General features: G+C 33.2%; 1 protein-coding gene and 1 long non-coding RNA gene across 9 annotated transcripts in view; one reads left to right on the top strand and one right to left on the bottom strand.

The window, feature by feature from the left end:
- The window catches only part of LOC148600617 (uncharacterized), a 30070-nt gene extending 18669 nt beyond the window's left edge, over nt 1–11401 (top strand). For 3 of the 8 annotated variants that reach the window (XM_088557517.1, XM_088557520.1, XM_088557519.1), the window contains exons 2-4: nt 6623–6760; nt 7815–8661; nt 9787–11401. In XM_088557517.1, coding sequence (XP_088413643.1) covers nt 7878–8661; nt 9787–9791 — 789 coding nt within the window. In that variant the 5' untranslated portion in view covers nt 6623–6760; nt 7815–7877 and the 3' untranslated portion in view covers nt 9792–11401. The other 5 variants (XM_088557516.1, XM_088557522.1, XM_088557515.1 and 2 more) reach the window with 5 other exon arrangements.
- Nucleotides 11402–12121: 720 nt separating this feature from the next.
- LOC148600616 (uncharacterized) lies at nt 12122–22227 on the bottom strand. The gene is made up of 2 exons (XR_015917747.1): nt 21954–22227; nt 12122–12549 (listed from the first exon to the last, which is right to left on the bottom strand). It is a non-coding gene; the product is annotated as an uncharacterized LOC148600616 (long non-coding RNA).
- Nucleotides 22228–26074: the final 3847 nt, after the last annotated feature.

Genomic DNA, 26074 nt, shown 5'->3' with positions numbered 1-26074 from the left:
TCAAATTGATACAGGGGAGATATATAAACGTATAGAAAGGTCTGAAATTTCCCAACGAAATTAGAACGGTAAAATTTGCGATGCAAATTTTTGGTCGTTCCCTCCGCGGGACTCGAACTCGTACCGCTGTGACATCTATGGCAACACCGCCTGCACAAAGTCCAGCGCCCTAGACCACTCGGCCAGCTAGGCTATATATATATATATAAACTTGTCATGTTTAGCATTATGAGTTTTCATATAATCTCACTTGTCTGTATTTCAATCCTAAAAGGTCTTCATGAACAGTATTTTCCCATGAACATTACATATACACTATCACGGCTATTCCCTTCCTAAACTTACAGTCGTCATGGACATTTGCATGAATGGTGCATGTACATAAATAATTATGTTAGTTGAAACTTATGACTGACTCATCTTTTCAAAATGAATTGGTGTGTGTGTGTGTGTGTGTGTGTGTGTGTGTGTGTGTGATCATAATGTTTTGAATATATATTTGTTGTATACTTATATCATGTTTATTGAATGTAAATCTCTGTAAAGAGGAAATAAAGATTATGATTATGACCATTGATGTATGATAGATGATCATTACGTAGATCCTTTCAACGATTAGTCATTTTGTATGGATTTAGTTTATGTAATTAGTACTGTCTCCACACTCTGCTCAATCGGGCATCCTCTAGTTTATGTACTACGTCTCAGAGATAATAAGAAAGAATATAATAATAAATTAATTTGCGAATTGTTAGAATTTATTTCACCAATAGGGTTTGAAGGATCTTTTAATTCAGATTCAGATCAATCTTGTCAGGGGGTACCCAATCATACGGGTGTTATCAAGTTTTGAAGAGGGAGTGTGGAAGTATGTATACAAAGAAGCCTCCTATGGTACTTTACGTAGTCTGCATAAAAAAAAAACTGCAGGAAAATCATTAGCTAATGATGGAAGTTATCATTTGTTAAAACATTTGTTATAAACTTGCCTACATCAAAGGACAATACTATTTCGATTTATGGTTGTGATTTCATTTCGTCTCGATTTCCTTCGATTCATTTAGATGTATTTCGTTTCGATTTGTTTCGTTTCGACTTCGTTTCGCTTTTTACAAGAACTCATCTTGAAAAGACCCCTTGATCCCCTTACCAGGTTTGGTAACAACGTGCTAGATTAGTTATTTTGTTTTGTAGTGTTCCTAAGTAGAACCGCAATTGTCTTCATCTATAAGTGTTTTCCAATGTAAAAGTTCAATGAGTGCAGTGAGGTTCTACGGCAGACGATGATTTCAACAATTCACATAGACTCGGTTACTCTGACCTATATAAGGTAATCTTGGTCATATTTACAGTTCATGTGAAATGTAGGTTTTTTGGAAGAACTCCATAAATGCCATTGCTTTGTTGTTAAAAAAATCGCTTCAGTTCGAAAATTTTCACTTTTTCAAGTGCCTATAAGCCATCGTTTAACTTTATGTAAATAATACCACTTATAAAGGTGAACTAATCTCGTAGCATGTACCAGGAAGTAAAAAGATAACAACGGGGCGTTTTCCGAAAACTGACGTTCAAAGAAGTTAACTAAGTGCCAATATTTGGGAATACCGGACAGTTAAGAGTATGATCTATTCTCATTTGAGAATTACTTGAGTTCATTGTATCATCCTCCATTTTTCGTACAAAATTTGATGAATTTCTGCTCAAACTATGTCAAGGTTCAAATTATTAAAAAAACTTTTTGTGTTGGTTATAGTCTTTGACAGAGATGTATAATATACATATTGTATACTTAAGTCTCTGTCTTTAATTATCATTTGTTTGTCATCGCTTAATACAACGTGGGTAGATAAATATTTCATTTTTAGTGCAGCTGGGCGTATATAAACTTTACATCACATTCACAGTCGTTACAGTTTATATATATTTATAACTAATGATGCATTATCATTGTACTGCATTTGGACATATAAATTTGAAATAATTTTCTACATTACAATTTGTAGGCTATAAATATTTATTTATCTACAGACAGTTATTTGTTTTATTCTAATCAGTTTTGAAAAAAGAAAAGATTGAAAATATGAGTTATCTTTCTTTGCTTGAAAAAAAATCCAAATAAACTTGATTCAAACTAAATGATAAATAAGGATATTTACTGTATTTGATAATAATACGTCCATTGTGTCCTTTTATACAATATTATATACTTCATACAAAAATAAAACAGAATAATAAGAGATTTGCCAAGCGCAGCATGGAACGACAACAATCAGATGCCGATTCAAGGACTGGCATGCCGGACGTACACCCCCACCCTATATCTGTAAGACAAAAAAATTTCATTCAATAGCATCGCATTATACAATGTGGATGGATAAATATTCCATTTTTTAAGTGCAGCTCAGTGTATATAAACATTAGATCGCATTTATACACAGTCGTTACAGTTCATATATATGTCTAACTAATGATGCATTATCATTATACTGCATTTGGACATATAAATTTCTTCATTACAATTTGTGGGCTATAAATATTTATTTATCTACAGTTTTTTTTTATTCTAATCAGTTTTGAAAAAAGAAGAAGTTGAAAATATGAGTTATCTTTCTTTGCTTGAAAAGAACCAAATAAACTTGATTCAAACTAAATGACAAATAAGGGTATTTACTGAAGTTGATAATAATACGTCCAATGTGTCTTTATATCCCATAGTATATACTTCATACAAAAATAAAACAGAATAATAAGAGATTTGCCAAGCGCAGCATGGAACGACAACAATCAGATTCCGATCCAAGGACTGGCATGCCGGACGTACGCCCCCACCCTATATCTGTAAGACAAAAAAATTTTACCACAAGTTTCACCCAATATTATTTTTTGCCTTGCTTTGCATGGCATTGAATTCAATTAATGCCCCCCTAAAATCAAATCCTGGATCCGCCCCTGACAATATCTAGACATATGTTCGCTTGAAGCACAATCTTTGCTTCTATCAAAAGCCAAGTATTGACTCCGGCATCAAAATATCATAGCGAAATTTATACCTCCATTATGATAATTAGCCTTCCCCCAGTATGATATTTAACCCCTGCGATATTTTGACCCCCCAATCACAAGTTGAATAAAATAGAGGGGTAAATATCATAAGGGGTTAATTTATTGCATCACAGGAAGGGGTTAAAATATTGCGACAGGGGGGTTAAATATCAAAACAGGAGGTTAATTTATTGCAGCGTGGGGTTAAAATATAGCAATAAGTTTAAGCTATCGCAGCAGGGGGGTTAAAATATCACAGCAGGGGGCTCATATATAGCAGCAGGGGGTTAATTTATTGCAGCAAGGGGTTAATATATTTTTTAAAGAGACCTGTATTTTCTCTTGATATAACTGAATTAACAGTTATATTTTGATACACCAGTATTACAATGTAGTATCTGTTTTTTCTTGCATGTAACAGATTATCTCAAAATGCAAATGCATAGCTTGGCTAAGTGCTGAATGATAAAACCTGCAACTTGGTGAACTTTGGACAAGTGTGGGCACATAATTTGGTTTTGACACGCTTCAACATGGGAGCTTATTTGAATAAGATTCAGATGATATTTTTTAAAGTTTTTACACATTGTTCCTAAGGAAATGGTAGAGGGTCAGATAGTTTTTGGAGGTTTTTGCCCCACCATTTTTTTTAATCAAGGGCTGAAAGGCAGATATTTTAATCCCTTGATGCGATAAATTATCCCTTCTGCTGCGATATTTTAACCCCCTGCTGCAATAAAGTAACCCCCTGCTGCTATATATGAGCCCCCTGCTGTGATATTTTAACCCCCCTGCTGCGATAAATCAACCCCATGTTATGACATTTTAACCCCCTGATGCGATTAATTAACCCCCTGTTATGATAACTTACCCTCCTGCTGCGATATTTTAACCCCCTTTCTGTGATAGATTAACCTCCCTCTATGGGTGTAAAAATATCATAAGGGGTATGTTAAAATAACCCAGAGAGTCAGTATTTTATACGATATATTGACACCGGGGTTAAAATATCAGATGATATTTTATCCCAGGGGTCAATATTTTGTGGGGGTCAAAATATCATATGACACCGGTTATTACCAATATTGTATTTTGATAGTAACTGTTCATTGATAGAATTAATTGCCTGTGACTTGGAGCAAGTTAGGAAGACCATGTTAGTTTTCAACAAATTGAAACATATGGATTTGCAGTTCCATTGATACATCTGGGTTAGAAACAATATCCGCACAAAGAATTTCTGCTTTTAGGGTGTTTTTCAATACCTTAATCTTGGAACCTTATGACTCCGATTCTACTTTTTTTTGGGTGTGACCCTGATATTGGGGTGGGGGGATAGTTTCCATTTCAAACATAGCTCTAACTACGTAGGAAACAAATCAAGGTCCCTTTTTTCCATAAAATGATGAAGTTTTAACCCCTTTTTTGATCTTATAATTGACAAAAGCTTGTAATGATCCCTTCAAAAGGCAGAAAACAGCTTCCCCTAAATAAACTTATCTTAATTTTTTGGAGACCCATTCTGTGGTAACCGAGAATTTTAAGACGGCCTTCTTTTCCTGTCTCCCTTTACCCTCATAAATGGCCGACCCCTTATAACTTGGAAACAATAAGAGATATATGTTTCAGAAAACTGATTGTAAAAATGCAGATTGGCTTTATCATGAGGAATCCTTTGCAAAACTTTTTAAATCATAAAATACTTTAAAATCAATTAGTTTTTTTTTTTTTTGTTTTTTTTTTCAGGCATGGCCTACTTTAGCCCCAGTACTACATTCTGCAGTTCGCCATACCCCCCACCCACCAATTTTAAGAAATAGGTTTGAGATTGGAGATTTTTATGATTTTATTATGCAAATAAAAATAATTAGGGAACCATTAGCTGTATAATAGGATTGAACCGGCTTCACTTAAAAATGTGTCAGCTGTGTATTTCAGGAAACTGAGTTCAAAAAGGGCACAATTCCCACACAATTTCATATTAGTATTTATTCACAACTACAAATTTTCTCTTTAATACAAACAACATTTCTTTTAACTCTGGTCAGTAGTATGACAGGAGTTGTTATGAAAAAGAAAAGAATATATAAGGTACTTCTGTAAACCAAGTTCAAAGTATCATTTCATGTTTGAGAGAACAAATGTTCCTTGTATAAAATGAATTGTGTCCTAACTAGTACCTCTCTTTGAAATATATTTAGTAATTTGCCTGGAATTTCAAAAACAACCTAACTGGGATGAGGAGCTCTAAGAGTGGGACGAGGGGCGCAGTGCTGGACTAGCGCTGTTTATTATTTAGATGATATTGAGCCTATTTTGTTACATTGGTTCATCCTAATCTTGGGTCAGATTGTCCTTTAATGTATTGAGAGGGCATATAGCTCATGACACACAAAGTGAAATAAGTTTCTGTATGTCAGATTTCAATCCTTATAAGTAGAACTATTTCTCGTCATTGTAGGTTGGTTTTTTGTGTACCTTACTTAAGTAAATACTTCTGGACACTGTGATTGTGCTAATGTACGAAATCTTTTAGTTATTCCTGCCAATCCCGGCTTTGACATTAGAATACTACTTTTAAAAAAATGTATTATGTATTAGAAAGCCATAATATTATATTTTTCTTTAAATTTGTGTGCCATTAGTAGAAGGACAGGGAGAGACACTTTACAATATTGGTTAATTTCAATATTTCCCTAAATTAATGGAGTAATATGCAACGAACGTCTTCAAAAACAAAAGCAGACAATTTTTATACATCATTTTCTAATGATGAAAAAAAATCAACTTTTAATATTAAAAATACAATTTCTAATATTGAAAATGCGTACAAGTGACACAGTGATAATGAAATTTAGATTTTTAGTATTAAAAATTTATATTCTAATATTGGAAAATGGTTTTCGAATATTAGAAATTTTTTTTTTTCAAATTAGAAATCGGATTTCTAATATTAGAAAATGATTTTATATATTAAAAGATCATTTTTGAATATTAGAAAATGGATTTTTAATATTAAAAATGATTGTAGAATTTTTTTATATTAAAGATCATATTCTGAAATTAGAAATCGATTTTTTGATATTAGAAATTGATTTTTTAATTTTAGAAATTGGATTTTTAATATTAAAAATTCATTTTCTTCAGTTAAAAAATTAATTTCTCTTGTTAAAAAAAGTTTTTATTTTTGATAATAGTAATTTCATGTTTAATAGAAAATCAGTTTCGACATATACATATCAGATTTTATTTTGATGTCTAAATGTGTCGATAAAATATGCAAACTTATAAAATGTTGTATGACAATTGAAAAAAAAGTGCCAAAAGATAATGATTTGGAAAACAATATTCAGAGGTAAGAGTAAAGGAAAAGGGTTTTGTTCTCTATTGATAGATCAATGGATACGGCAATATTCGTTTTTTTAGAAGAACTAAATTATTTTTTTTTATAATCAAACAAAATACTATCAGTATCTGATGAAAAAATATGAAAAATTGAATAAGTTGAAAATATTCTGTATTATTTAGAAAAAAAGTTATATAGTGAATATATGACAGTGTGTGTTCCATTTTTTGCCAGGTCATTGATACAAGAAAGGTGTGTAACTCGACCACTCCACGTGAATGAACACAGATTGTACTTGCCAGGTCATTGATATAAGGAAGGTGTATAACTCGACCACTCAAGGTGAATGAACACAGATTGTACTTACATAAGGTAATATATCATCTGTATTGATGTGGCACGTGGATGGAATTAGGGTAATACATTTTTTGTAAATAGTTGGTTGTCACGCAACAATCTTTGGATCATCTTGTAAATAGCAATGAAATTTAATTGTTCATACAAACAGGTTTGTTATTTATTATTCTCATGTTGATAACAAGCTTGCATTTAGTTTAATACAAATAATATCCTGCCATTTTTTTCAATTATGCCTGTTTGAAATAACTTTTAACTCTTAAACTATGTTTACTTCAGTCATTATATAAAAAAATATCGTTTGGTTGACAGAAATTTAGGAAGTTTTTGACTAAAGAGAAAAAGGCCAAATTTTGGGTCAGTTGTCGATGAGACAGACATTTTGGAAGTTGTTGATTTATGTAGGAGTAAGTGTCAAATTTAGGTTTCTGTCAGATATGTTGGAAATCTATATGGTAAAGACTGTTGCCTTATTCAATTTATCATTTTTTTTTCTATTATTTTTTTTAATTAAAAAAAATGTCCCTGGTACTTTTATCTATTGAAAAAAAAAATTCAAACAACCTATTTACCATTCCATTTTTTTTTGTTGAAATATTTTATTCAACTGTCATACTTTTATCGATATTGATGTTTTTTTTTCTCTCTCCTTTTAATGAAAAAAAAATGAACTTCTATTTCACTGCTTCTTGTCGCGTTTCCTATTTTTTTTTATACTTTTCTTGTCACCTCTTGTCTCTAATTAGTGAGACCTGAGAGCACCCATCGTTGACAGACCGATTGCGTCAATCTGACAGGTCTGGGACCCCCGCTAACTTGTATCCCTGACTACGGTTCATGTCTGTAAGTTAATATTAATACAATGATTTGTCACACACAGACTGTTAATTTCAAAACTTTTTTTAAGACCTACGATTTTTATATATAATTTAGGGCCATCATTAAGAATTAGTTTTATAAGGTCTAAACTCGTTCGAAAGTTATTAAAACTCAAATCTGTGAAACTGACGTTTTAGAGTTTTCTCCTTGAGTATTAATCTAAATATCTAATTCTCTGTTTATATTACAGAATTATGACATCTGAAAGCTGCAGCTTCTGTCTGTTACTAGAAAAGACCAGCACTCCTGAAGTATGGGTCCACAATGTGAGGAATCCCTCTGTTCAACATGTAGTGAGCACCACAGAGTACGAAAAGCAATCAGGGACCACAGCACCATACCTTATGAAGATTACCTAAAATTACCATCTTTTATCCACAAAATTCAACTCGACTGCAAAGAACACAAACAAAAATATCAATTTTACTGTAGGTCTCATGATTGTGCTATCTGTCATAAATGTTTGCTGGAATCTCATAAAAAATGTGAAGAAACTTTACACATAGATGATGTGATCCACAATGTAAAATCATCAGCAGTTTTTGAAGATTTATGGACAAATATAATGACAACTCATCAAGCTGTCTTGAATGCAATCATTGATAGGGAAGAAAATGTGAAAAAACTACAGAAAAAGAAGGAAAAACTATCAACAGAGGTGAAAAAAAGAACACAAAGTCTTATTGATCAAATTAAGAAACTAGAAAACAAAACACTATCAGAGTTAGAGTCAGTTGTAAATGAAAATATAAATGAAATCAAAGCCACCAGAAAAATCCTGGAATCAAATAAAAGAAAACTTGGTGAATTATTGGAACAGGAAGAACTCATTAAGAACCATGCATCAAATTTCGAAACATTCATTGCAACAAAACAAATAGAGAGAGAAGTTCAAGAATCAGAAGAAATCTTACACAAATTATCTGAAAAAGGAGCCATGGATAATACAGACATAGAAATGAATAAAAACATCACAGCAGACGACACAATTTTTGGAATAAAAACTCTGTGTGACATAAACAAATTCAGATTTAAAGGTAAATAAAATATGTTTAATTTATAATGATTTAATTTATCAGAAATCTTTAATAACAATATCAGAAATTTTTCTTTTTTTTTTGTAAGAAGTTTTTGTCACAAACATGTTTTAATTTACTGACTTAGTTAATAATCTTTAATAACAGAACTTTTTACTTTTTTATTCACATAAATGTAATAATTAACTTGATTAAAATCTTTTAAAAATTATACAAAATTTGTTTATTTAGTATAATGAATGATTGTTTGGAAATTATTATATATTATTATATTATATTATATTATATTATATTATATTATATATTATGTACATGTAAATTACTTCAATACATACATGTACATGTCATGTTCACGTGGAATTATTTACATTATTTGTTTATCTTTTTTGTCACTTGTAAATATAAGTATGTGTGTATTGTTTTCTGTTATGTCATGTTCATGTACTTGCAAAATGGGATAGATAAATTATGAAATGGGGGATTGGGGGGGGGGGGGGTTCCCATTGTGATTTTGGCTAGTATTTGCTCATTGAAGCCCAAATATAGAAATTAGAAATTTCATTCAAATGGGGGGAGGGGCGGGGCCCAATTCCCTGAATCTGCCACTGTGCTTAGGCCAAAATGAAAGTATGTGTGTTTACCGTCACATGTTTATTTTGTTTTGTTTTTGTTTTTGTTTTTGTTTTTTTTTTTTTGGGGGGGGGTGTACAATTGCTGACAGTGCTGGCACTGGAGGCCACCATTGTTGTTTAACACGATAAATACCAGTACCGGTGACGGAAAAGAATTTCCAGAATTTCAGAAAATTGCCAATAAAAAAGTTAGGGTCACAGCAATAAAATGATGGTCGATTGGATGACTGTAAACATACATTTTTTGGCCTTAGGTTAACACTTAAATTTTATAATTATCTTAAATTAGTTCAGATCTAATGAAGGTTAATTTAATAGGAAAACTCAAGTGAAATGATGAACAAGGCCGGTGAAGCTTTTTACTGTGATGAATACACCTAGTTAGTATTTTTCTACCGGTAGTAACACTTTTTAAGGCCTTGCCATTTCAAATTACATTGTACATGTACATGTATTTTAATGGTTGAATGATTTGGAATTTTTCTCATGATAGACTAAGACAATGTTAATTTATCAAGAAGAACAAGGCTCAGTGGAAGTGGATTTTAAACACTTGGTGAATTTGGATTTTTCAATGTGGACGAGGCCATCATGATTGATCATGATCGATGTGGATATTAACATGATCAACGACAAACCTTCTATTTAGAAGTTGTGACACATTTCAATATAGCCTGTGGAATATGAATGCATCATAAGGACGCAGTCAACATGGACATTTTAAACATTGGATATTTTCTAGAGACTTTAACAATTCATGGAGTCTTCTATTATGTGCTCAGCCAATATTTTTTTTTTTGATGAACAATGTCTAGTGAGAATTTATTTATATATATGTTGAACTTACATGTAGCTATCTAAGGTTTTTTCATATGTACATGTATAATCCATTGTGTCTTCAGCTGTCCACATATCTTGAAAAGCTGTAGATACAAGTACAGTACAGGTGTTTAGTGATCATGGTGTTTGTTCGTCCTTCAACTCCCCTGAAACCCCTGAATGGAATTTAATGGAACTTTCACATATTCTTTATACATGTATTATGATGCCATTGTGCATTTCCTATTTTTTTTCCTAACTGAATGACGTTTGGGGTTACCTGATGCGAAATTTATCTGGATAAGTGGTGGGGGAGAAGGGCTTTCCTAATCTGCAACTTCTATGATATCGCTGAATTGAATTTGATGTTACTTCCGCAGATTATTCATTACTTGATATTATTTTGAATCTCATATTTAGTTTTTGCATCTGAATTGTTTAATCATTGAAGGGGTATCCTAGATGTATATGGTTTTTTGGGTAGGAAAGCGGCAGGAGGATATCACCAAGTGAGGTTTGCTTACAGGTTTTTTTTTAGTACATGTAAAGAATTGTTATTTTTATTATTGAGATATCTCTCTTAGAATTATGCAATGTATGTAATGAGTGTCAGTCTCTGTAAGAATTTGGCAGTTGTTGAACCATGGTATGAAAAAACCAACAGTTTTGCTAGTGTAATTTGACTACATGTATTTGCTCTAAATTCAAAGAAAAAAAGTAAAAATTTTTCATATCATTTTGATAACACGAGGTATAATCACATTGAAATGCACATAAAATGAAGAATTCAAGGGCAGCAAATTCTGTCAAAAATTTCATTTTTCTAACATTCTCTTGAAAAAATTTCTGGACAAATCCAGAGATGCAAAGATCAAATTATGGTATGATATAGAGAAAGTATCCTAGCATAAATTAAATTGTCAGATTGGTGGGGTTTTTACAACCATTTTGCCTGATTCTTACAAAAACTTACACTTATATATTAAGTTCAAAAAGAGATACAATCCATTAATTTAAATTCTACATGTAAGTAATTTTTAAGTACATTGTAATGGACATTGTAGTTCTAAGGGAGACAATCCATTTTGCCTCCAAACCATGTCAATGCTATCCATCAGTCATCATTAGTAGGAGTTGATGATTGTAACAAACAAAACTTTTAATCAAGATTTTATCATTTTGGGGACTTACATGTAGTTGTTTTATTTTTTATTGTTTTTTTTTATTTGATTTTTTTGTTTTGTTTTTGTAGACTTTATTACAATATTATAACAACATTTACCACTTAATTTTTTGTAAGTAATTTTAGTGCAAAAGAAATTTAAGTTTTAAAGTCGATATGACAATTACTTAATTATACCTCTATTTTGGTATGATGCCACATTATCTTTGCTTGGCTTTCACACAGATAATTAACTGTTATCAATCAGTAAATAAATCAATCAGTCAATCTCTTCCCACTGACACCATAAATAAAGCATTCACAAAATTTATACAAATTACAGAAATGAACAAACAAAAAACATATTAAGATTCTAACAGGTGTGGATCCAGATAGGTTAAAACAAATCTGCAGTCCTATAATGGTGTCACTCTGTCGTCAGTTTCGTCACTGTCGTCGTAGATATTTCATGTTGATGACTTGAGTATAAGTATATAGACCTTAAGGAAATTAAATCACAAATGAAAGTCCAGTATTGATTTTGGGGTTTTTAACTTGAACTGATTGTGAATGAGGGGCCAGAAACAAATCTTTTCCTGTTTTGCAGATAATAGCTTGAGTAAAGATGAATGGATCTTACAAATTGTACATCAAGGTGGCATACCCCATCTCAAAAGAAAGGCTTGGATTGCCCACATGCAAAAATAATTTATTTTTTCAGCAACAGCCGGAGTTAAAAGTCTTATTTGAATTATAACTCACATTGTTTAGGGATGGTGGCAATATTGAATCATATTTTTTAATCGTATGACGGAGAACAAAATTTTGGCATAAATTTGGAATAAACTTATTTTTTTGATAACAAACCAAGCCAGACTCCCCCAACTTTCTCATTTTGCAGTCCCCTGATTGTAACCTTATTCCTGCATGCACGTTTATATATAATGCCTTACTTTCCTATGAAGTTTTATCAAAATCAGTCAGGCGGTTTAGGAGGAGTTGCCCTTCTGAGATTTTATTATTGCAGCACTTGAGTTCAATTATCTCCCCTTGGCAGTAATTATATTACTTCATGCACATCTAAACATGTTGCAAACCTTTCTATAAAGGTTGCAAACCTTTCTATAAAGTTTCATCAAAATCCCTTTCATTGTTAGAGAAGATGCACTTATGATTTATAAACATGAAACATACTCGATTTGGATTATCTCCCTTTGTAGTCTCCCTGACAGTAACCATATTTCTTCATGTACATCTTCATATGATGCCAGCTTCCTACAAAGTAGGGTGGTTTGATTTTATAACGAGTTAAAAATAAAAAATAATTCCAGAGTTGTAGTCATATACGACTATCCACCGGGAGGCGCTGAAAATTTTGGTTATATATCACCAGAAATTAATACACAATAACTCTCAATAATTTTGGGGTGAAGCGAGGAGCTAGTGCCTCTGAGGTTTGTAAGTAGAAAAGCTGAGGACCTCTGATTGCCCTTGCGATCAACCCTTGATTGAAATGGTACCTTATAACTCACCGATACCAATATCTCAGGCTGATAACAAAGGCAATATTAAAAATTGGGGTGCATTAGTAAAAACATTTTTTGTGGTGGATTTTGATTTTCATTCTCCAAATTATTAATTTCAGCCCCCCATCCCCTCCTTCCTCCTTTCAGTAAAATATGGTCAGTGCTGCCTCAACTGGATATTGTGTGGGACTTCACTTTACATTGGCTTGTAATGTAAAGCCTCAAATAACAATCTGATAAAAAATAAAATTAAAGAGAAGCTAAAAAATATTGGTCTGAGGGAGATAATCAAAAAATAATTAAAAACTTGATTTGAAACAAAAAGCGCAGCTCAAAATTTAGATATTTGATAAAGTGAATTCTGTCTAAATCAGACACTTTGTTGAAGATTTTTATATCAGTGTAAATGTAGATTTTGGAACCTTAGAAAACCAACAACCTATACAAGTCTTAGAGGAGCCAATTTAAATTTGAAGGATGTAGGTTTAGACAAGTTTCACAGTATGTAATTCATACAAAAAAACATACATAGATAAATAAATATAGTGACTTTCCTTTGTTAGTTCAGTCTGTGCTTTTCCTCATTTGCCCAAAACCTGAGGCTAGTAAAAATTGATTCGGGTTAGTGAAAAGTCTGAGAATTTAAGTTGCATTCTTATAAAACAATTACTGCAATTGACTGTTTGGACCAACAGCTGAAAGTTTTGATGATACAGACAGTAACAGTTAGTAAATAACACAGTTTTTGTGTAAAACGTGGATTAAAATGTCAATTTTCATATCAAATAGCATAAACCCTACAAATCTGGAGAGCATAAATCACCTTCAATTTACTCTGATAAAAAAGATAGTTGAACATCAGAAGTTTATCATGATGATCCCAACTGGTTATACTCCACCCAAAAAGAGGGTCAGGGTAGTTAGTAGAAAGGAAGGGTCTAGATACATTCTGGAGCACTCAAGAAGTCAGGCTGGTTTGTACAAATGAGAGTCTAAATCCATTCTCCAAGATGAAGGCAAAAAATATTTGTGGTAGGTCCTCAGTTGCTGAATCCATAGATGATGATGAAATGCCATCATCTCAAACAGCCCCAAGTACATAGTACTGGAAGATGATATTTACTCAGTCAAGATGAACATGGAACAATTGAGATGAAAGCAGACAATTTCTTCCGACACATACTTCTATGCCACTGGAGAGACACCAGACCTGAAAATAGAACCGAAAAAAATGTTGTACTTACAAGCACAAAATATGCAACTATTTATCTCATGGATTTTATTTTTAAACCAAACCTGTCCTAACAGACAGAAAGACTGATACCCAGACCACTTTATACACTTGACTAATTAACCTGAGGTTAATAAACTACCTCCAACCTAACACGTAACAGACAGACATGAAACCACAATATACATGTAAACTTTAGGCTTGACTAATCAAACAGTTAGACTGGCACCTTGACAACGTTATACACTTGACTAATTAATCAGAGGTATATAAAAACTACATCCCAAGCAAACATGATACAGACAGACAGACAGACAGACAGACATGAAATCACTATATACACTTCAGGCTATACTAATCAGACAGTTAGACTGACACCTTGACCACTTTATACACTTGACTAAGTAACCAGAGGTATAAAAACTACCTACAAGCCTAACATACTACAGACAGACCAACAGACAAGAGATCACTTTATACACTTGACTAATTTACCACATATATATAGAAAATACCCAAAAACCTAACAGACAAACAGACTGACATGACATCACTTTATACACCTGACTAATTTACCAGAGGTAGAACAAAAAACTACCTCCAAACCAATAAAGCTACAGACAGACTGACATGACATCAATATATACACCTGGCTAATTTACAAGAGGTAAAAAAAAACTACCTCCAAATCAACATGCTACAGACAGACAGACACGAGATCACTTAATACACTTGACTAATTTACCAGAAGTATAAAAAACTAGCTCCAAACCCAATATGCTCCAGACAGCCAGACAAAAGGTTACTTTATACACTTGACTAATTTACCACAGGTATATAAAATACCTAAAAACCTAACAGACTGACAGACAGACAGACAGACAGACAGACATGAGATCACTTAATACACTTGACTAATTTACCAGAAGTATAAAATACCTACCACCAAACCTAACATGCTACAGACAGACAGACAGAGAGACAGAAAGGAGATCACTTAATACACTTGACTTATTTACCAGAAGTATAAAAAAACTACCTCCAAACCTAACATGCTACAGACAGACACGAGATCACTTAATACACTTAACTAATTTACCAGAGGTATAAAATAACTAGCTCCAAACATAACATGCTACAGACAGACAGATACAAGATCACTTTATACACTTGACTAATTTACCACAGGTATATAAAATACCTAAAATAAAAACCTAACTGACAGACAGACAGACAGACTGACACTTTATACACCTGGCTAATTTACCAGAGGTATAAGAAAACTACCTTCAAATCAACATGCTACAGACAGACAGACACAAGATCACTTAATACACTTGACTAATTTACCAGAGGTATAAAAAACTAGCTCAAAACCTAATATGCTACAGACAGCCAGACAAGAGATCACTTTATACACTTGACTAATTTACCACAGGTATATAAAATACCTAAAAACCTAACAGACAGACAGACAGACTGACATGACATCACTTTATTTACTTAACTAATTTACTAGAGGTATGAAAAACTACCTCAAAACCTATCAAGGTACAGACAGACAGACACGAGATCACTTTAAACACTTGACTAATTTACCAGAGGTATAAAAAAACTAGTTTCAAACCTAACATGCTAAAGACAGACTGACATGAAATCATTTTATACACTTGACTAATTTACCACAAGTATACAAAATATCTAAAAACCTAACAGACAGACAAGACTAACATGACATCACTACATTCACTTGACTATCAAGTAGAGGTAAACAAACACTGCCAAAACTAATGTGTGACAGACAGACAGACATGAGATCACTATATACACTTTACTAATCAACCCAAGATATAACAGCTACCTCCAAACCTAACGTGTGACAAACAGACTGAATCACTAATCTGTTCAGTATTGAAATTATTGCCATATTCAACTCAGGGGATACCAATCCATAAAAAATAAACACATTTTTCTGAAATTTGCACCAAAAATAGATCTTATTTACTGAACATTTTCACCAGAAGTTTCACTCCATAATTTGTTTTGCCTAGCTTTGCACGACATTAAATTCAATTAATGCCCACCCCCTTAAACTCAAATCCTGGATCCGCCCCTGATTAATGACATTTTCAGAGGCATAAATCCAAGGAGAGTCAAAAATCCCTTCTAAATACAATTTTCTTACAGCAAAAGGTAATAAAATACATAGAAAACTGATTTCAACAAAAATAAGTTAAGATATTATAGCAAATACCTCAAAAATCAGAAAATTAAATTTATACTGTAAAGGGAGGTAATTCTGCAGTACATGTACAGTTTATTCAAGATGACTCTTTATGATTGCATGTTTTATTGATTTTTTCATAAAATAAAAAAGAAATTCATGTATTTTCTTAATTTCAGAGCTGACCAAACAACATAAAGGCTTGTGTACTTTAAAAAATCCTCCAAAAAGTTGAATCAGAATAGAGGTTTTTTTTTAGTGTGTTTCTTCCAATGTTTTTTGCTGTCCTGAACTTTACATCTTTAATAGTATTTGCAACAGATATGTGGGGCAAGGATCAAATATACATGTACAAGGGATTTTTTTTTCATTCTGTAATTTCATGTGAAAATTTTTATTTGGTCCTGTGGAACAAAGTCAAAATTTAGGACATATGTTTTGGGGGGTTATTTCTGAGAATTAACGGAATAAAATTGAAATGTGGCTAAAAACAAAAAAAAAAATATTTTCATTTTGTCCATATCTAAATGGGTTTCTATGGAATTTTCAATGTAAATCTCTTAATTGCTTATGGCATCATGGTAAAATTGGGCAAATGAGCTAATTATTGTCTCATTATGAGTTTCTGCACACACAGTGTCATAATAACAGCAAATAAACACCATTCATAATCAGTGGAAAGGGTATAGGTAACAATTTGAACATTTAGAACTTGTTTTTGATGGGAAAGGTCATTTGGTAAAATAACAGTTTTTGTCAGTTGTTGCAACCTCTTGTAATACATGCACAACTCTGTACTGCATTGGTCTGCAATTCTGAAAACAAATTTGATAGAGAAATGTCTTGAAAATGTAAAAAAAGCATGATTTCCCATTCTTTTACATATATTTTGGATAAATATGCCACTTAAGCCCCTACCAAGTTGACAAAAAAACAGTTATTTTGGAGCCGGTCTTACAATAAAGAGCCTCAAAGTAGAACAAAACCTGACCTGATATGAAAAAGAAAAATCCAGTTGAGTTCACATGTACCACATAAGCATCAAAAAATGCATTTTAAAATATCTGTTCACTATTTTTTTTGGCTGTAGGGATGAAATCTGAGTATAAATATCATATTTGCCAAAACTCGCAATTTAACAGCCCTGGTCTTGGATTGATTTAAATTACATCATCTGATAGTTTAACCTAAAAGACAGCCTCTGTTATTTTTAAAGTACATTTAATGTGTCTGGAGCACTTCAGAAGCAAGTTTGGGTTCATTCATTTACTTTTAGCTTCTAACAATGAGTTTTTATATATGTACACCTGTACTAAGTGAAAATGCTCTAATACTGCAGTATCATGTATTAAAACACATATTTTTGTCTTAAATCAGATGGAAACCTGACTAGCTGGTGTTTTGTACTTCAGAAACATGCGATGCAATGGAAATAAAGAAAAAAAAAACGACAGAGTAAATCTTCAAATATTTGAATTGAGGCCATTTAGAGGACACTTCTTTATCCAATCTGCACAAAGTTGAAGTCACAACATACATGTACACCATGGATATAAAATTTGCATAAATCTTTTTTTTTTTAAACAAATTTCCGTAAAACTTTGCAGTTAGACTAAAAAATTGATGAGCTTTACACAAATGAAGTATTTATTTGAGTTTCTGAACAAGCCGATCTAAAAGGTAAGGGATCACACTTAATTCCCCCAAGACTTTTCGTTGTATACGAATATAGTGTGTTTCTTCCTAATTTTGTCATAAATGCACTACGAATAAACTGTGTTATCATACCTGTACTGGCAAACTTTATCGCTCACCTAGTCAAACTTGGTCATTTAGTTTCTAGAGCTGGACTCTTGACCTTACTGTACTATTTTCACAAGAATCATTTAATTAATAGAGTAAAAGTATCGAAAATGGTCATACGTGCGAACTTACACGATTTAATCATATTTATTTGTCCCGCAAACCACAGACACGTGAGGACAGGTCCCTATATGAGTGCCCCAGAGGCTCTGATATACAAAAAAAAATGTACATGTAGGGACCTGCCGATACATCGGTAACTAGATGTGCATTGTATTGACCCATATTGTATAGAAAAAGGGAAAAAGCCAAAAAATATGTGAAAAGTCTGTCAGAAAAAAAAGGGGATACACACCAAGAGGGACATGTCCTCAAATACCTGTGTCATCAACACGATTAAGCAGGTCAAATTTCTCCCAAAACCCAAACTTAAGAAACTTCGAATTTAAACCCATAAATTTGTGTTTCAATCTCATTTCTTTGATAAGATGCATCATGAATCTGACAAAGAGCCCAAAAAGTGTGACTTACGGTGAGTTTTGTGAGACTATTTAAAACTGGACCAAAGCGTTTTAGTATATTTAGCTGATCCTGAGATGCCTTCTTACACAACTTACCAATATTATGAATATCAAAATTATGCTTTAATATAATCAACTTCTATAATATTTTTTTTACAAAATAGCGGAAGTCAAATGTCTCAATTAAAGCCCGCTCTGGTTACGGGAACAACAAACATATCATGGAACCGGAGTATTCTGGTTTTTGACTTAAACTGGAGTGAACCAGCCCATTTATTGGTATAAATAAATTATCACATTATTCAATATTTCAATATTCTGTCTTCAGTGTAGACACGTCTTGAAAAAAAATGGACTTAGAACAGACACTCCTTGCCTGGAGAGTTTAGCCAATCTCCAGATGCAATAATCCCTTTAAGATTCAGTGCTGGAGATACTTTTTTTTTTATTTTAACCACAATTGGTGGTGGTTAAAACAAAAACATATCTTCAGCACTGAATCCCTAAAGGGATAACAGATGCAAGAATTACAGGACAAAAATCATGTTAGGAAACTTATTCAATTTGGCAGATACATGTAAGTCATTTTTAATATTATGTTATGTTATTTGAAATACAATTTAAAGTAACAATGGTTTCCGCAATAGACAACTATTTCTCGAAATATTTGGAACTTGATTAAACCCAAGTGGGTCCAGTATTGTATTAAGATTAAACAAGTACACAGGAAAAAATTGTTCTTTTTACTTATAACTTTCATCAGGAAATAACGCATGGCACGCAATTTCAATTTTCTTTTCGAACCCCACTAAGTTAACAGTATTTGGCCAATTTGGGAAAAAGAACTGCGATCAGGTGACTTGCGTTTCCATAGAAGAGCGTCCTTAAGCTCAAAGGGTAAAAAGCACAGCAACACCGACTGCGTTGGAAAATCCCCCCCAAACAAAACAAAACAAAACAAACCAAACCGAAAAATAGTTAAGAACAAGGAGTGGCATGTATACATATGGACCATCCATTGTTTACAAAAGGACCGTTCATTGTATACACAGGGACTGTTCAATGACACACTGCCTACAAAAATGATGATACTATATAATTTTCAATCTGCCCACTGACTGTCTTAGAATTTGAACTCCCAATGCCCTGCCTTATTTCAGCATTTTACCCCCACCTCCACACACACAAACCCAGATTTCGGCTTTAAAGGAGAGATGTTTATACATGTATGTACATTGTAAATATGCATGGGTGGTACACACATTCACTACCTGTAATATTGGTAATACCATTTCACTATTAATGTAAAAGAAAACTTCTGAACGCTATTAGTGGATTCAGTGGGAGAACATGTATATTACGTCCCAGAAGTTTATCCTGGGGGTGGGGGGATATTCCAATACCATATACTTGAATGAGTTGATCGTGTTAGATTTAGTGGATATTTATTTAAATTATTATTTATTTCATTAATCCTTATACAAGTACATGGAAATAATATACTAGTAATAATTTATTCCTTTAACTGTCTCTTCCTTAACTGTAACCCCCAAAAACACTCAATGGGTGTGCTTAGTTGTACTTAGACAGGCTTTTCAGGTTACACACAGGGCGTGTTTGTGCTACTGTTTTAAAGAATTACACTCAGCAATTATCGAAATATTAGTTGCTCTCACTCATGCAGAATAAGGATATGATTATTTATCAAAGAATCAGCTTTGGCCTTTGTCAAACAAACAAAAAAAAATATTGTATGATTTCATGAGCGGATCCAGAGATTTCGAAAAACTGGTTCCAGAATAATGGGTACAAGGCTAAGAATTGCTGATCTGAGGTACAAAACATAATAAAAAATGTCATTAACAACTGTCTATACAATATTATATAATTAGTCGTGAAGGACAGTATCCAATTCCAAAATGAGATATATATATAGTTGACTCGCTGATTAATCTTTATTCTTTTTTTTTATTTTTGCAAAAAAAAATTTAAAAATCTTCCAACAAAAATGGGATTTAAACTTCTGACCCCTACATTCCAAATCTGCCAGAGGTTCAAATATGTACTAATAGTGGTTTTAATAATCATCAAAACAAGTGCTGTCCCTTTGGCAGTTACTGTGCTATGAGTTTGTCCGCTGTATAAATAATGACTGGTAATTATCTTAATGCTATAAAAGGATATGTTAATTAATCAGCGTACATTCTAATTGACACACTGTTCAAGTCTTGGTTGGTTGACATTTTTTGGGCGTGTAAATTTCGGGCAGACAAGGAGAGCAATTGGAACTAATTTGCCATTTCCGCTACACTAAAAAATAACCTCAGATGCAAAACGGATAATTTCTTCTTGAAAAAAAAAATGCCGGAATTGTAGTCATACACGAAAATAATGCTACCCACCAGGTGGTGCTAACAAATTTGGCTAGATATTACAAGAAATAAAGAACAATAACTAAGTGAAGAATGTTGGTCTCAGTATCGTATTAATTTTCCCATAGACTTCTATAGTGAAGTGCATATTTTTAGGATTTTTTAAAAAATATGTAAATTGATTCAATAAAACTTTCACTTATGTAGCATTTCTAAGGACATGTGAAAAAATAATTTCCCGCAAAGAAAATAGGGTGAGTCCACGAAGATTGGACAGAAAAGTGGTCTTGAACTATAAATAGCCATTTTCCCTACTTTCACTTTCGTTTTGCACTCACCAAACCAACCTTTTCAGTGGAACATTTTTATGATATTATGTTAGATTTTCTTTTAAAAAAGTTCTTCATCTTACAGTGTGATGTTTGCTCTAGTTTTTAAGTCATTGTTCATGTCTTTTGACAAAACATTAGTTTGTAGAGAGGCAAAAAGAAAATGCACTATATTTTGATGGCATCCATGTTTTGACGCACACCCGCTCAGGGATATGCAATACGATACTGGTACCTGTTGGGGCGAAGCGAGGAGCTAGGCAAAAACAGTAATGGTAAAAAATATTTTCAGATGTCATATTAATCAAATATAATACACTATAACACCATAAATCATTTGCTTTAAATCTATAAATGGATCCTACTAGACATTAGCATCAAAATTAACTTTTGGCGTCTCAAGTGGAGACAACTCTTCAACTAAATTAAAATAAATATAAGTTCCTATGAAAGGTAGCAAAGAAGGTCAAAAGTAACGAAATTGAACCCGTGAACAAAACATTATTTACAAAATACAGTAAATTATGCGTAGTAATAATATGAAATGGGGAAAAGTTAGAATATAACATTTGGAGATTTAGGAAAACAACAAATTATCTGTTGGTGCTTTGTTACTTAGCAAACATGAAAACTGTGCGTTAAAGGCTTTCAATAATAAAGTTCTAACACTTACCTTCCTAATAAATTGTCTAAACTTAGGAAAGCGTTGCAAACAAAACTATAAGTTCATGTTGCGTTATGAGTAAATATGAGTTATCTCCCTTGCTAACCATTTTAAAAGACGCTAATCTATTGTAAAGGTACTCAACAAATGACTCGAATTAAATAACAAAACTTAAAGATTACAAATGAATTCTACATTACCAAAATTCATCACTTTAAACAAAAATAAAATACTTCACAAAAAAGTTGAGGGGCAACTGCCTTTACGACCCTTTTAATTTGCTTCCGAGAATAAGTTACCCAATTGCAAACAAAATAACAAAAATATAATTGAGTTGCACGCATTGCAAAAATGCAACCGAGAAGCCTCTTTAATTAAGTCTTGCACTTAAAAAGGAAAATAAAATTTACTAACCTGAAAATATGCAAAGGTCTGTGAATGAAAATACTTTATTACAACTGGCTGGTTAAACTCCAAATCAGGAATGAAGGGTAACTACACCAAAAGGGGCATTCACAGATTTACCATAGTTGATTATGGTATATGGAAGATAATCCTCGAGGCGCAGCTGAGAGCATTTCTTTTTCATATGCAACTATCGTATAACCAATTTAGCTCATACTTTATTTGCCGAGATATCAATGAAGTTCAATCATAAACATCATCATTAGACCAATTGAAGACTAATTAGAACTCGTGGAAGAAACTGCAAACGGAACTTAGGACAAACCCTATAATTGGTATTCACATGAATGTCAACTCACCAACAATATACAAGACACCAAAAAAAAAAAATATCTGTCATATGAAAGATGTCAGACAACGTACATGTAAGCTTCGGAAACATTCCTCTGCTTGAACCAGATAGTGACGAATCTACGAATTTTCGTTATATGATATTCCAACCCAAGACTTGTACTTTCAACAGGAAAATTGAAGGAAAAAAATCAAGTTACATATACAAATGTACTTTCAACCGACATAAACCATTTTTGACGGTAGGCCCGGTTCAGCACCACATTATAAAAAAAAATTATACAAGGATTTTATAGTTACGTGATACATACACTTAATGTGCAATGCTATTAAAAACAAGTACTTTTTTTCAAACTAGAGGCTCTAGAATGCCTGAATCGCTCACCTGGTCAAAACTAGTCTTTATAACTTTCTAAAGCTGGACGCATGACCTAACCGTACTAATTTCACAAGAATCATTTAATCAACACAGAGCAACTTAGTTAACCGCCCGGTTTTCATATTACAACATAAATCTCTAATTGTCATTTGTTTTCTAGGGCAATAACTCATAAATTGAGCAACAGATCTTTATGACAATTTCAGAAGAGGTCGGTTTTACCATGCTGATCAATTTCCCCCCTAGAAAATTAGACTAAACCCTTTGGTTTTCAAGTTATTTCAACATGTCCTCATTTTTGTTAGTGGCGGCATTTATTTCGGCAGATATTGTTAAGGATATCCTAACAAAGATTCATGCAATGTTTGGTTACAATCTATCCTATGGCTTGAAGTTGTCTAAGAGAAGATTTTTAAAAAATCCATTTCAGTACCCATAACTGATTCATTTTTCAACGGATCTTGCTGAAAATTTCGGCATTCACGTACATGTAGGTAATTCCATCATGCTGAACAATTTTAATCACTGCCAGATTTTAAAATTGAAATGTAAAATTCAGGGAAAAAATCCATTTCAGGACCCATTACTCATTCATTTGTCAACGGATCTTTCTGAATATTTCGGCATAGGTCCACCCCATCATGCTGAACAAGTTATTCCCTACCAGATTTAGCTAAACAAAACTGTTTTTGCGTTTTGGCGTAATTCTACAATATGACCCCTATAGTGTATTTTTAGTAACGATGGCCATATTTTCGCAAAATCAAAAATCCCCACATACAGATTGTTAAACATGTTCTACATAATATTCATGCAGAGTTTTAGTTTAATACATCCAATAGTTAAGAGGAGAAAATTTTCAAAATTGGAAATGTGTAATTCGGAAACAAGATCTATCTCAGGACCCATAACTCATTCATTCGTCAACGAATCTTTCTAACAAAGTCGGCATAGATCAATCGTGATTAACAATGTTACCCCTATATCAGATTTTAGCTAAACACATCTGTTTTTTAGTTATTTGCATAAGTCTACAATTTGACCCCTGTGGTCAATTTTTAGTAACGGCGGCCATTTGTCTGACTTGGGGATATGGAGGAACGGAATTCCAACCTCTCACGTTGTAGGAGTAACTCAATACTTACCCCAGCAATGCTAGAAATGTCTGCCAAGCTATTTTCTGACTTGGGGATATGGAGTAACGGAATTCCAACCTCTTACGTTGTAGGAGTAACTCAATACCTACTCCAGCAATGCCAGATGTTGTCTACCAAGCTATTTTCTGACTTAGGGATATGGAGGAACGGAATTTCAACCTCTCACGTTGTAGGAGTAACTCAATACCTACTCCAGCAATGCTAGAGTTTGTCTGCCAAGCTATTTTCTGACTTGGGGATATGGAGGAAGAGAATTCGGACCTCTTACACTGAAGGAGCAATTCAATACCTACTTCAGCAATGCTAGAGGTTGTCCGCCAAGCTATATTCTGACATGGGGATATGGAGGAACGGAATTCGGACCTCTTACATTGTAGAGGTAACTAAATACTTACTCCAGCAATGATAGATTTTGTCTGCCAAGCTATTTTTGACATTGGGATATGGAGGAACGGAGTTCGAACCTCTTACGTTGTAGGAGTAACTCAATACCAACTGCGTCGGAACTAGAATTAGTAATTATTCAGCAAAATTACCTTACGTAATGTTCTGAAATATGAGTTATTTTACTGAGGCTTATAGAATTGTCGCACTTTAATTCTTGCTGCAAAATCCTGACATTCTGTTACGCTTATTATAGTATTTGTATGCTGTTTTCTTTTATAACTGCAAGATGCTTGGCTTTAGAGGCATGGACGAACACCGTGATCTATGTACATAACCATTGCTGGAATTCTTTGGACGGGCATCTAAAATCTTTCAGGGTGGTTATAATCAACACAAGGTACAGCCAAAGCATATTACATAATGGGAAGACATGGTCAACCTAACCGTCAATACCAGCCCACATGGAAGGTAGCCGTCAATAATATTCATGAGAGGGTCGCTTTAAATTTGAATTTGAATTAAGTGATTCGTATAATAAAAATATTAATTAGGTATAAGAATAAGTAGATCTTTTTAAATATTGTCATATTTTTTTTTCAAAAGTACAATCAAGGGCGGGAACTTTTGAAAAAGGGAATTCTGGATAGTTCCCGAAAAAAATGGAGTTCCAGGCTATTTGCTAATTTTTGCCAAATTTACAAAATTCTCCAACAACTACATGTACGCAGACTTTTTGTATCGCGCAAGAATTCTTACAAGTAGGCTTCTGGAACATGGTTATGTTGCTACAAGATTGAAGTCATCAATGCAGAAGTTTTGTGGTCGTCATCATGAACTCGTGGATCATTACGGTGTATCCATCTGCGCCATGAAAACTTATTTGTTCAACGTGTCATAGTGTTCCTTTCCTCTTTCGTCTACCCCGAACTTTTTATGAGCAACTCGGTGGGTGTTTCTAGAAAAGTTCTACCCTACCGGTCCATCTGGTCCATGCCCAAGTTTTCAGTGGAGTCCGAGTTTCCCATTTGCTTTAGTTACTTTGTGTGTATGGTTTTAGCTGCTTTATATTCTTTGTTGTGTACGTCTGTTTTCCATGTCTGGTCTTTGTACCTGGATTACATTCTTTTGATTTCCGCTATAACCTTGGTTCCCTCTTCCTGTAGGTACATTATTTCAGCCACGAATTAATTAAAAGTTTGACCCATGGCGGATTCAGAGATTTATTCCTAGAAGGGGTTTCCACATGAGAAGAAGGGGGATTCGAGGCCAATATTTGATCATTTTGTCCTTAACAAAACCTCTTCCTCCCTCCACTGGATCCGTCACTGATCATTACTCTTCCGCAAGGCTGTGAAATTGTCGCTTTTGTAAATTTGCAGGATCGAGGACATCTATTACTGACTGCTCATGGCAATATGTCATAACAAGCGCATCTTACAATGTTACAAATA

Source organism: Perna viridis, chromosome 13 (genome assembly GCF_037379345.1).
Source record: "Perna viridis isolate PV_CMFRI_1.1 ecotype Kerala chromosome 13, ASM3737934v1, whole genome shotgun sequence".
NCBI classification, from domain to species: Eukaryota; Metazoa; Mollusca; class Bivalvia; order Mytilida; family Mytilidae; genus Perna; species Perna viridis.
This window is presented reverse-complemented; position numbering and strand designations above follow the sequence as displayed.